The sequence below is a fragment of the Watersipora subatra genome, chromosome 10 (assembly GCF_963576615.1).
Source record: "Watersipora subatra chromosome 10, tzWatSuba1.1, whole genome shotgun sequence".
Taxonomy (NCBI): Eukaryota; Metazoa; Bryozoa; class Gymnolaemata; order Cheilostomatida; family Watersiporidae; genus Watersipora; species Watersipora subatra.
The window spans coordinates 18019644-18034060 of NC_088717.1; the positions used below are offsets into that span (position 1 = coordinate 18019644).

The 14417-nt window shown below is 32.9% G+C and overlaps 1 protein-coding gene and 1 long non-coding RNA gene across 4 annotated transcripts in view; both read right to left on the bottom strand.

Moving 5' to 3' along the window:
* The window catches only part of LOC137406296 (uncharacterized), a 28752-nt gene extending 17281 nt beyond the window's left edge, over positions 1–11471 (bottom strand). Inside the window, exon 1 of one of the 3 annotated variants that reach the window (XM_068092847.1) lies at positions 11267–11471. In XM_068092847.1, the coding sequence (XP_067948948.1) occupies positions 11267–11429 (163 nt within the window). In that variant the 5' untranslated portion in view covers positions 11430–11471. The remainder of the gene's footprint in view (positions 1–11266) is intronic. The other 2 variants (XM_068092846.1, XM_068092845.1) reach the window with 2 other exon arrangements.
* On the bottom strand, positions 2666–8534 carry LOC137407323 (uncharacterized). The gene is made up of 3 exons (XR_010979947.1): positions 8326–8534; positions 7921–7992; positions 2666–2755 (listed from the first exon to the last, which is right to left on the bottom strand). It is a non-coding gene; the product is annotated as an uncharacterized lncRNA (long non-coding RNA).
* Positions 11472–14417: the final 2946 nt, after the last annotated feature.

Consider the following 14417-nt stretch of genomic DNA (forward strand, 5'->3'; position numbering starts at 1 on the left):
GCAGTTTGCCTGATTTTTCAGTCCAGTGCTTGTCAAATTCTGCTATTTCCTCTGCACTTTACGTTTTCTGCTGTCTGAAATAGTAAATAATGTGAATTATCATTTATAAAAAATCCGATATGCTATGGATTTTGGTAAATCACAAATCATTGCTCAGCTCCATTCAAAAGTTAAATAAGCTGGTTTATGTGCGGCAAGTCAAAACAGAATTGACGGTTTCTCAGATACAAGTGAACAATACGGACATAAATGCTCGCTTGTGTCATTTCTCATTTAGTAATATAATACTTAACCGATGTATTGTTATTCAAAACACACATATACTGTAGAAGGTATTTTGATGACCACCTATATATACTACTTCAGCAGCTAATTATGAAACTAAATAGTGTGCCACTTGTGTGCATGCAATAGAGCAGTTTGGATTTCTATTTGCTTCAAACTATTAGAGAAATGATCAGGATTAACAATCATTAAGCAGTCTCAATGGCCAATGTTCTGAACGATTGCTGCTAAGCTTAGTGTGACCTGACTGGGTAGCTATTTATTGAGTCATTAATTAATACTTGACCTATGGGGTCAAGCACTGTGGTTAAACACCATTGTGCAGGTGTTCATTGAAACCACTAATGCCTAGATTGCTCTAGATACCTAAGTGCCTCTGACTAGGAGAGCTATGTATGATTTGTAACCTGACAGCAGCACAACACAAATACTATTGTCAGCGTTTATGTAGGCAACGAATTTGACTGAAATACTTGAAAAGCTAGACACCTTTATTTTTTCCACTGCATTAGAGCTACAGCAAAATAATCACGTGTGGTTCCCATGTACATTGTGTTAGTTTAAAGCCTTATCATAATATTATAGCCTCATCATATCATAATATTACCCGCCTTTAATCTGATGTCTAAAAATCACTCTTTGGTGTTGATAATCCATGTATGTCACTCTGCACTTATCTAAAATCAATGCGTTTTTGATTAGATGCTACTACACAAAGAGAAATATACCCTTGGGTTCTTTTTTAAATTTATGCATTAGTAATTTGCAAATATATGAAAGCAGAGCCTCATTTAAAACTAAAATCTTGTTGTGTCAATATTTGCAAAGTTATGCTTGCTATTTTAACCTTGACCCAAAACTCCAATATTATAACATTCTGAAATATAGCTGAATTGACATAAGGTAGAATCCTAATTTGAAGGTCATGTTCATTTGAGTGCTACTCTGGAAGTGTTGAAAACTAGAGTGTCACCCTTTAATTGACAACCACTTCCAGTTGACTGCCACTTCAACATTCTTTGATCTTTGGATTCAATTTTGGACATGATGGAAAGAAAAATGTTGACAAATTGTTACCAATAATGACTCAGTTACAACAATAGCAATTAATACTTTTGTCAATGCATATCGAAGGGAGTTTTCTAACTTCTAAGATTTAAAGTGTTTTCGTTAAAGCTTTGAAAGCAGCACCATGGAAATAGTTAATAACTGTATCAGGCTGATAATAATTTTATTGTTAAGCGGTCTTGATAGTTCGGCATATATGAAAGAACGGTTTAGCAAATACGATGAAATCTGTACTACTATTTGAGGCTAAAATGTCTTGTACATGCTACAGCATTAGAATAAGCAGTTAACAGTAGCATTTTGCAAGCTCAACGCCCAGTGTATATGTTATCACTGACTCACAGCTTAGTTTGTGTGTTATACAGTTTTTTTATGTGTTTTTCAAAAGAAGTAATGTTCACTTGAACAGTGGCGTTCTATTTTTAACCGTTTGCTATTATAGTGCAGGTCTAATAGATGGGCGTTTAAATGAATAGGAGTTCAATTAAAGATTCCATAATATTTTATTAACCCTTTCACTGCTGCATGCGCATTTAGGCAAAATCAATGAATGACCGCCATATGTACATGTTGCGAATTTCATGGCAATTGCGTAGTAACTTAATTTTATTATTCGTTGACAACATAACTAACAATTTTTAAGACTTTTTATGGTATTGACAGTGTTGTCCAAAGATTTCTCTGTAAAATTACCCTAAACTCACGGAGCAATTTTAAATTTTTGCTTAGGACTTTTAAACCTAAAAAGAAACATTTTTTCATTTTGATGTTCAAAATATTTAGTGCTATTATAGCTTTCGCAAGTACATCCAGAATTGAAAACAGATAATTACTTATGTTGATGACATTATTGATGATTATTGATGACGGATTCAGATTTTTGTGATTACACATATAAATAAGGTAGCAGCTCCAACAGTGACTCCAATGGTGTTGAAAGTAATAGTTTTGTAAGAGTAAGGAACCTGGTAGAGCATCGTTTTTCGAGCTTCAAAGTGATCGTAGCTTCACATAGCTTTAGCAATGCACGAAGTAGGAATGCATTAAATTTTTTGCATAGTACTATTTTTTAAACGTGTTGGAAAAATAAAATCTATAACAAAAGTGTTTTAGATAGTTTGAAGCTAATAAAAATTGAACATAAATTCCGAAGCACAATCGACAATTTTTGCCACTATAATTGGAAGGGTTAAAAAATGCAGTGCCATGGCATTCAAACAAAAGTTTTATAGTAATCTTATTTCTTATAAGCTTTTTGAACTAAAACTTTTATCAATGTGACGCGCTCTCGTGTAAATTAACCGTTAATCAGCAACATACCCCCCTTCAAGAAAGCGTCCAGCTGTGCTTTGTACCATTTTCCATCTGGTGGATATAGTGCTCGGATGCGGTGACCAGGTTTCTACCAAAATAAACAAAACAATTTGAATAGCCCAAACAGATGTTATGCAGATTAGAAATTGATGCAAAAGATGCCTGATGTTTTTAGGTTTTTCAGAAAATCCGTGTCCTTACCTCACATTACTAAAACTCTATGAAACAGTGAAATTTTATCTTATGTGATATTCTTTTACAAAATTGAAACATAGATTTTAAAGCTTCAACAATTTAAAGGGTTTATATTATTCCAGTCACCTACTTATGACTCCAATTCTAGTTTAAATCCGTATCAAATTACAACTAAAATGCATCAACTTGTTAATTACAATGAAAATAATACATTATCATAACTTTATACTGCCCTAAGCAAGCAAAACACCCCTTCTGACAAGTTTTTCAAAATTCACTTTCTTGTGCTTATATGTATGTTAGATTGAGAGCTAACATGTCTCGAAATTTCGTATATCTGAGACCACCAGAAATATCACTTTTCACTATGTGCAAAACGCCCTATCCACATTTACCACACATAAAGTGGCAATCAAAGAGCTCTATCTGCAGATAGAGCGTTTTGATTGGCCTGAACAAACACAAAGTTGAACATTATGAGCAGCATTATGTAATCAAAGAGTGTATAAACAAAGTGAAGCAAAACTGAAGCATATATATTTGGTTGTTTTAAGGCAGCTTATACAAGCTAGTGCACTTCTAAGTGCTCAATCTTATTGCTATATTTTTATCATAATATATTTATTATGACAGGACGATATCTAAGTGACAAAAGTCTCGATTTAAAAATCCGACTCAGAGATTTGATGAAAAATTTGTTCTAAATACATATCCATGGGAAGGTTTTGCTTTTTTAAAATACTGACATTATTGCACTCAGTTGTTTGTTTTAATTTATGTTCATTAAAAGCGTTTGATCTTATTAAAACTACTATTTTACTTACTCCTTTCATTTCATAACATCAGGTTTGAAGGATACCTAGATCTTTGATCATCTCTTAACTTTTGAGCTAAATATGGCTATTACAGGGCTTTAATCCATGTGTTGACTGGATGAGTAATAGGAACTGCAACATATATCATTTTGTTGACTAATTGCGGGTTAATATCAGAATTTAAACTTGTAATCCTCTGATAATCCAGTCATGGCAAATGGTCTTGTGGCAAACTAACAATGAGAAACCAGTCCAATTAAGCAATCAAAAGGCCCTATCTGCTGTGATAGGGCATTTTGATTGCCTAGTGCCAGCTTAGTAAATTGTCAATTTAAGCAAACAAAATGCCCTAAGTGAAATAACTCCTTTGATTTTAAAGTTCCACGAAAAAACTTGTTTGCTAAAGATTGTTGGATATCTCACCATAATAAATAAAAAAACAACTAAAATACTGCTAATACTGATGCCAGGCTCGACCAAAACGCGTTTGTGCTTGTGCTGAACAATTTACAAATATCGAGATACGGCGTTTTGCTTGCTCAGGGCAGTATAGCGTACTAATAATTCTGCCTGTTTGGTGCTATCAATCAGCTAACACTACTAATCAGAATAAAAAGCATCCAAAATTATTTTAATGCTTTTTAAAAAGTTACAAAAGTTAGGAGCATCGACAGAGTCACAGATATTCATCAATTGCTGGCTACCGTGCTATATGTTACCATAATTATTTTAATGTGTGTCGGTTAATCTCACAAAGCTACCCTCGTGTATAATTACAAAGTTATCATTTTATGAAAATTAGTAATAATTTCATTCTTTTAGCATTATAAAGTTGGTGTTTCTTGACCTTTTTAACTTGACAATATTACGATCCTGCAATTAAGGCAGTAAAATCCAAATCCAAAATAGCTGCAAAAACCTATGCATTGTTCTTTGCCGTCGCAATTTGATGACATGAGTAAGTGGCTTAGAAATAGTATTTAAAGTGGTTCGGCCTAATGATCAAAAATGGCCACTACCGGTCTAACCTTTTGCATTGGTATTGAGGCGAAGTAAAATACTTTTCATGATGCCTTTTCACCATTATATGGTACAATTAATTCAATGACAAAATTGGCAAAAGCAATATAAAACAATTGTGACAAACAAATATACCAATTGTGACATGCTTAGTCTGTTCTTCTGCTGCTGCAAAACCCTAAATGGCTAAACGCTTAAAAAAAGAAAAAAGTTTAGCGGCTACAATCTCGCTAGAAGGTTGAACTTATGTGATAAGTCTTTAGGTTGTGTAAGAATGAGAGGTTGACTTGTTTTTACAATCTATTCAATCAATTGACTAGCATGCAAGAGGATAGCAAGCCATGCCACATTAGGAGAATGAGTCACTTTAAGCACAAACCACAATTGCATAAGTACATAGGTCATTTCTGCTAGTGAGAAGACCTTAGAGAATAAGACCATATTATGCAATTCTGTGCAGATTTTATTACTGCAGTTATACTTGTGCTGCAATACTTCTAATAGAGTAAAAAGCAAATGAGCTGCACAACCACAACCTCCTTCATTATAAAGTTACAAAGAATACATGTAGGAATAACAACTTTAGATTTCATTCGGAGGCTGAGGCTATTGAGAAGTAGAAAGTGAATTAGCTAAGCAGGCAATAGTAGAACACACATAATAAGAGCATAGGCATCATTATTGACATGTATGCAGGCAATGAATTTATGTACAATTTCACAACCAAATTTTATAGTAAAGCTAAACACCTTTGGCTAAAGAGTGCTAGAGATAGGTCAAAACAAGCCAGTGACAAATTTCATGTTATGCATCCTTGTTTGGACACTTTATTTCTAAAGTGTTTAATGCATTGGAAGTTTAACATAAAAGTGTGCCAAGAATGCACAAAGAACATTGACAGCAATAACTGCATAGTACTGACAGCAATAACTGAATAGAACATTATGTTGAATTAAAATGTAACATAAAAATAAACGTTTAATTTTGTTTTGGTAAGCTTGCAGCAAAAATGTTTGTTGTGGACATAAAATATTATTTTGCTCCAAATACTTTACGAAACAAGTAATAATAACTTTATTGATGCAAGTTTTACTGAAATTATATTTGCTATGAGCAGCAATGGAAGTCAAAATAAGTAATACAATTCTTACAGACCTTTTAAAAACAATGGCCTTTGCTGCTACAAAACAGTGAGTAGACCCATAGGAAAAGAATTATGTGTTCTTATATTGCTAAAACTACCTTTGGTTCAGAAATCAGATTTGAAAAGAGCAATGAGTTATTATAAGCATTGGCAAAATGTTTGTGATGGATAGGAAACAAAGCTGGGTGTTGCACATGCTGGTAATTTAGCTAATGTAAATAGATTTCCTACACTACCTAATTGAAAGCATCAATGCAAAATCTAAATACATGTAAATACTTACTAGCCATAGTACAGAGTGACCTTTTAATGTTTGTCAACATAAAATCCGTAGCGCTTTGAGCATCTTGAAATTATATTAATGTGGACTTCATTATGAGCTACCTTTGACATTTTAAAGTATTAAAATGGGCAAATACAAATTGCATTTTCAGAGAACTTTTCAATTCAAGTTATATGCCACAAAAAATTCCTCTGCGTTGTTTGTAGTATATTCTAAAAGTGCTAACACTACATTTGTTCTAAATTTTAAAGTTGAAACCAATAATTGAGCAAATTATGTAGCTTATTAGTAAAACTTTTGTCAACATCAGCAAACAAACTGCATACATGCTGCCCGATACCGAAGGCCAAAAATAATAATATATATTGCTATTTATATTTTTACCAATAGTTTTGCAGTTTTGTTTTTGTATTGCAATTTGAATAAGACCTACTGTATTTCAGGTTTGAGCAACTATGAGTTTTAGTTGTGTTCTGACCCTTCCTATCGCGTGTTTTTAACATTTTGAGGTAATAATGAAAAGCCATGAGTTGAATTTCTAACAAACTATTAAATGCAAGTCATTGTGCAACTTCAGCAGCATCTTATATATATAATTCGCCAAATTCATTGTCTTGAATCATCAAAGTTCACTAAATCATTCAAAAGGAAATACATACATTTGTATCTCTAATTCTTCTACAGCTTTACCCTTTTACTGCCACCCATGTACAAATTAAGCTACCGGCCTACCGCCAGCCATTTCACCGAAAATTGCCAATTTAGCTTCATGATATGTATACAATTTTTTTAAACTTCAAAGTTTATCTAGAACCTCTTTGTAATATATTTTATTTTGCTAAAATGTTAATATATAGTGCTATGCAAAAATCAATGTACCTTCACTTTGTGCATTGCTAAAGCTATGTGAAGCTACGATCGCTACGAAGCTAAAACGATGCTCTACAATGTCCCATACCCTTACAAAACTATTACTTTCACCATCATCAGAGTCACTGCTGCTACTTTAATTATCTGTGTAATCACAAAAACCTGAATTTGAATTGGTTATAATGTCATCAACGTAAGTAATTATCTGTTTTCTGACTTGCGCGATACTTAACAAAACTTACACAAAATGTCCATTTTTATTTTGGAAATTCCCAAAAAAAAATTTGAAACTGCTTGGTTATCTTAGACTATTCTTTTAGAGAAATCTTCGGACCACACTGACAATACCATAAGAGTTTTAAAATCATTGGTTATGTTTTCAACGAATAATAAAATTAGGTGACCACACAATTGTTGGAAAATTTGCATAAATTTACATACGGCAGTCGCTCATAGATTTGGCATAAATTCGCATACGGTTGGGAAAGAGTAAAACAAACAAAATTTTTGTCAATCTCATGCCTCTAAACATGGTATCTCAAATCTGACAATTACTCTCAGTGTTGGCTGAGTAACTAAAAGTGGTAATGGGTAACCATAGACAACTATTCATTTTATATAATTATGCAATTGCTAAGCAATTGCTACCATGACTCATAAAGACTAAGAAGAGCAATACATAATCTCTTTGCTATGCTACATTCCTTTGATTGGTTTGTGCTATTTATATTGTGTAATCTGCCAATAATAGATGAATAGAACACAAAAGTGGCATAATGGTTTATGTAAACGTTTGAAACAATACAATGCTTATAAAATTGACAACTTTTTTTACTGAAGCTATGGCTATATCAATTTAGCACACTAATTTTTGGCTCACATGTATAATGTGCTAGTTTACAGCAACTTATTGCAATATCACATACCTTTAATTTGATGTCTGCAAATCAGTCTTTGGTGTGGGCCATCAATGCTTCTCATCCTGCAGTTATCTATAACTAAAGCGTCATTGATTAGTTGCAACTATACAAAGAAAAACTACTTTTGGGCATGCTGTTACATTCTTACGTCAGGTATACATTTGCTAGTTACAGTAAAACTTTGTACAGTATACTTTGTGTTGGTGAATTTAAAGTTTTGCTTATCATAGTAACTTTGCCAAAAACGTCAAACATTACTACATTTCAAAATACAACCTTACTGATATAATGTTTTATAGTTTGTGATCTATAATTATGTATATGTTCAAAAATATTATAAAATTCGGTAGATGAAACCTTGAATATTTTGACATATTTTTTATGCAAACCAACGTGTAATTAGCGACATACCTTTTCTAGAAAAGAACATTCAACTTTCTATTACTCTCTGCCATCTGATGAATATACTGGTAATAATGCTTACCAAATTTCTACAAAAAATGAAAAGATAATTCAAATAGCATAAACAGATATACAGACCAAAATGAATGCAAAATACACATCTTAGTTCACTGGTTAGGTTTTTTTGGCAAACTTGAATGTCTGCCTCCTACTACTGAAGCTCTATAAAACAGCTAAGCTCCTAATTACTACATAATTACTACACAAGATTCAAACTAAATACTAAAAGTTTTAAAATTCAAAGGCTGCATATAACCCACTTACTTGCTTATGCCTTTGCATGTACTACTATCACTTACAAAATCATAACTGAAATATGCAAACTCTCACTATTCATGATAACAATAATACAATAACATAATGATCATGATATTCTAATAACAGTTTTGACTGTTGGTAGAACCACATTAATAACTTTACTTATCATTATAAAAAACATCAAAAATTATTATAATAATAACTGAAAATAGATTAAAGTTGGAGAATTAACTGATTCACTAAAATAACTATTAATTGTCAGCTGGCATGTCTGTGTTGATGTTACAAAACTGAACATTAGCGTAACAATAATAAAGTCCAAAATTAGGATTTTACATAAAGTTTTGATATTCTCCTTTATGGTATTATAATGCTGACCTTTTTTGACTTTTCCATGCAGAACAATATCGGCAGTTGGATGACATAAACAAGTGTAAAAAAAAATATATCAAACATGTTCTATGCTACATTCCTTAAAATTATTATAATTGAAACATACTTTTTTCACACCAGTCCTATTTCAATATTAAATAAAATTTATACTGCTTTTCTACAACTGTATGTTTCAAGTAAATAAACTGTAAATTGACTAAAATAACATGAACAACTTACCAAATGTGACATGCTCCCTTAAATGTAGTTATTCTGCTGCTACCAAGCTCTAGTTGACTACATGGGTGAAGAACCAATAGTCCTAACAGCCACAGCAACATTATAACAGCCACATCTCTCTAGCTGTTATATGCTGAAGTTATACTTTTGCCACTTTACTTCAATAAATTTAAAAAATCAATTCTTCTACTAAAAATTATCTCTCAGGTATTGCGTTCAGATGCAAAGTTTCAAAAAAAGATTTATTTTGTGGCTGGATGCCACGGCAGCGAAAATATGAATGGTACTGATTATAGAATTATTTAAACTTTTACTACAGCCATGCTTAAACATCAGTTAAAACCATAATGTGCAATTATTGTGAATTTTCACAAAAAAGAGCAGATCAATGAGAATTCTTGCAAAAAAAAGGAGTGCTTAAATGGCAGTCTTGAAAACCATAAGGAGGGTCAGCAAATAAATAGTAATGTATTGTAGTTTGTTAATATACAACTTTGTTTCTCAAATCTAATAAAGCTATCATGAATATTAGCAAAGCTGACTGTATCCAACATAGCTGCTAATTCCTTGTATTGGCTGATGCTTAGTCATAAGCTTATTGCAATATGTTTTTAAATAGATTGTGCTATTAACTGAAACGATACCAAAACAATTAAAAGTAAAAATATTTTAAAATTGATATGCCTCCTAGTTCCATATATAAGAGCCTCCTAGAGTTTATAATTTATTGATAGAAAATTACACATTTTTGTTGGAGTTGTCTCCTCTTTTCCATATATATGAATATAGATATATAAGGCAATTATGGGAATCATGTTTAAAATACTTCTATAGGGTTGTTAAGCACTATAAACACTGCTAGAATTAGGAGGCTCCCTGGACGCCTCCTAATTTTTCAGAGCCTCCTAACATGGATTATATATTGATAGAAGCCTCCTAGTTGGGAAATATAGTTCTATATATATACATATATATATATATATATATATATATATATATATATATATATATATATATATATATACATAGTTGGATTATTTTACCTGCAAACTATTTTATTTGCAAAAAGCTACAACATTGTATACCACCTCATTTATATGCTACACATATATGTTTAACTTTGCTAAAATTTACTAAATTTGCTAATTTTTACTATATGGAGTTTGAATGCAACACCACATGGAATCAGAAAAGTAATTACGGTATCAAGTTTGCAATGCTACCTGTAATGAATTGTCAGTTTGAACTATTTCTGTAATACTATTGCAATGCTGCTGCACCATTTCTGCTATACTGTTAAAATACTACTGCAACACTACTATAGCGCTACTGCGATGTAATTGCTACAATACGGCTATAATACAACTGAAATACTACTGCAATATTACTGTAATACTATTAGAATACTACTACAACACTACTACAGTGTTACTGCAAAATTACTGTAATACTCCTGCAGTGCTATTACAATACTCCTACAATACTCCTACAATACTACTGCAATATTGCTACAGTACTGCTGCAATACTATTACAATGCCACTGCAATACTACTGCAGTACTGTTGCAATATCGCTACAATACTATTGCATGCAATACATGGTGTCATAATGTGGGCAACATAAAGACCTAGAAATCTAAGCTCATTGCAATCCACTTAAACAAACATGAGATGCTTTTTAAAGAAAACCATTAAGACAATATGACCAATGAAGACCTTTTCATGCGGACTGGTTCAAGTCCCTCACACTACAGACCTAAGTTCCCTCAGCTGAATCAGTCAAGCTACGTGACCAGTATATCAGTTAGAATTACTGTGCACATGGTATCACACAATCCGCTACAAGGATATTTTCAAGCAAGATCTAAAAGAGCTTGATAAGTTGATATTGAATGTCAGACCTGGACCTCTGCAACTTTTGTTAATGCTACAGAGTAGATCTATTTAGAGATTGAAAGTAAAACAGTCATACATTGTCATTTATGAAAGCCACATACCACACAGTCTTCTACTAGCTTACATGTCAGCTCCTTTTTTGTCTTCAGCTCATAGTCTAGGTTGACCTGCCCAGAGTCATAGTTGAGCGTTACAGCAGAGCTTATAGCATCCGCAGAGAGGAGCAGGAGAAACGAGGTACAGCACATAACACGTGAGTACCGATGCATGGCTGTACTGCACTTCATAAGTTATAAGCGAGTCTTGCCAGTATCGAGCCGAAGCATAGGGCTAGCTAGTTATATTACTAAACAATTAATCACAGCTCGCTGCGGGCGGTGAATCAGTTTGATATACCCATCGCCACGATTTAAACCGTCGCTTATAATGCAAGCTTATTAAAAAACATTCAGAACATAGCCTTAGTTCGTAATAAAACTAAGCGCTAGATACTCTCGTTGAGTCACATGTGTGCACATTTGTGAAAATCCGCAATAATTTATCCTTCAACAGCGATAGCCAAGTTGTACGAAGCAAGCTTTTCATGAGACGCTCAGACTATAGCCTTAGTTTTAGACAAAACTAAATTCTAGATGGGGTACTCCTACTTAGTCTCATTACGCTTACGTATTAGCACATATTCGCGTTGGCTTGGAGTAAAAGTACAGGCGCTGTGCTTGTAAACAAGCCGGCGTGTATCTAATAACTGGCTAGTACGCTATTGATTAGACTAAATAAACAAATTCAGATCTATTGCTCAATTGATAAAAGGAATAATCCAGAAGTTGCCAGAATAGTTGAATTTCTAAAGCAGTATGTCAAAATTGGAAAAGCAGCAAGGGAAGCCTTAGTTGTTCCAATGATATACAGCCCCCCTGGGGGCTGTATATCATTGGTTGTTCCACAGTCCCACAATGCTGCCTAGTTTTGTGTTTATATAATGAGAAGAAAAATTTTACGTAGGGAAAAAATATATTATCAAATATAAAATTGGATCTGTCATTTCATTCTTTACATTAAAGTAAAACAATATTTTTCACAGAGTTATTAATCCTACCTGCTAATATTAGCATTGAATTTCTTTTTCTTAAATTTTATCAAAAAAGGTTACTACTGCTACACGGGTAATAGGGTATATGAAACCAGAAGTTGGAAAACAATAATTTTTTGCAGCTGTTACATAAATTTCCTTCTCATTGTTTTCTGATTACAAAGTTATATTTCCTAATGATTTAATTTTGATAGACAAAAACAAACAAGCGTAAGGTGGCTTACTAAGCGCATGCTGGAAGTACAGCGCAACCATTATCATAAGATTTTATAGATAGTATAATACGCTGCCTGTAATATAATATGCTGCCTGTAATATAATATGCTACCTGTAGTATAATATGCTGCCTGTAGTATAATATGCTGCCTGTAATATAATATGCTGCCTGTAATATAATATGCTGCTTGTAGTATAATATGCTGCCTGTAATATAATATGCTGCCTGTAGTATAATATGCTGCCTGTATTATAATATGCTGCCTGAAATATAATTTGCTGCCTGTAATATAATATGATGCCTGTAGTATAATATGCTTCATGTAATATAATATGCTGCCTGTAGTATAACATGCTGCCTGTAGTATAATATGCTGACTGTAGTATAATATGCTGCCTGTAATATAATATGCTGCCTGTAGTATAATATGCTGTCTGTAGTATAATATGCTACCCGTAGTATAATATGCTGTCTGTAATATAATATGCTGCCTGTAATATAATATGCTGCCTGCATGTAGTATAATATGCTGCCTGTAGTATAATATGCTGCCTGTAGTGTAATATGCTACCCGTAGTATAATATGCTGTCTGTAATATAATATGCTGCCTGTAGTATAATATGCTGCCTGTAGTGTAATATGCTACCCGTAGTATAATATGCTGCCTGTAATATAATATGCTGCCTGTAGTATAATATGCTGTCTGTAGTATAATATGCCGCCTGTAGCATAATATGCTGCCTGCAACATAATATGCTGCCTGCAGTATAATATGCTGCCTGTAGTATACTATGATGCTTGTAGGGGTATGACATGCAGTGACTGGAAAGTGGTAAATTTAGTTACAACAAGTTTAGATCTTTAACAACTAACTTTTGCTGTGAACTCCTACGTCCTCTTGTGGGCATTTTACAACACAATGTGTTTCGTGAACTGTAACTAAACACATGCTTTTAGTTGTCTCAATATATGATAAAATTTCGACCTAGTGATGAAATTTGGTAAATAAATAAATACATTGAAGCAAATAAATATTAGCTCTACGTTTGAAATAGGCCTACTTTCCGAGTTTTTTAAACAATGCCAGGTTTGTAAGCAGAGGGGAAAGAACAGAAGATGAAAATGATAGATTAAAACATATAGTAAATGAATATTAAAGATATCTATGTTATTTATAAATGTTTATTATTTATATATAGTGTAAATGAGTGTAAACTGCCTAGTCTGAATATGTTATACAGTTGATTCTATCGAAATCCTACTCATCCCCAACCTTCATCTCTGTTCTCCTGTCTTTAACAGCACAAGCCTAGTTTTATTCACTATTATACTTCATTTAATTATTGTTATTTTAATGCTATGTGTAATCGTTTGCTTCATTTATTAAAACCTTTTCATAGGCTTTTGCGCCGTCGAACACAGTAAACTAACTACATGTACAGTGTATTTCTATAGTAATATTGGCTTCAACTTACAATGGTTAACATTTGAATCAGATTTGCAAGGAAATAAACATGGGTGTAAAGGGTTGATTAAGCTTTCATACAGGAGGCCTACCAAGCAGTTTTTATTTTTTGTATTTACAGGGATATTTCGTTGGGCTGACTCACCATTAGTCATTTTAGCACCAATTGCTGGGCTACTTTTGTGTTTGTAAAAGCCTAATTTCTTTTTAAATCACTATAAAAACTATAGGGATCATTTACGCAGCGTATTCTCATTATCAATGATAAATCTGAGGCACAGATGCTAACGATTTCATCATTATAACAAATAGTGATTTTTTGCAAAAGTAGAGCATATGGTAAAATACGCTGCCCGAGTCTTTTACAGTACCCTAACCACTTCCTCTTTTTCACGCTCAGAAATAATCACGCATGAAAGTTGAATTCTCTATTATATATTTACAAATAACAGGCACAGTCACAGCCAAGGGCTACTCTGCCATTTCAGAAAAAGTGCCAGCC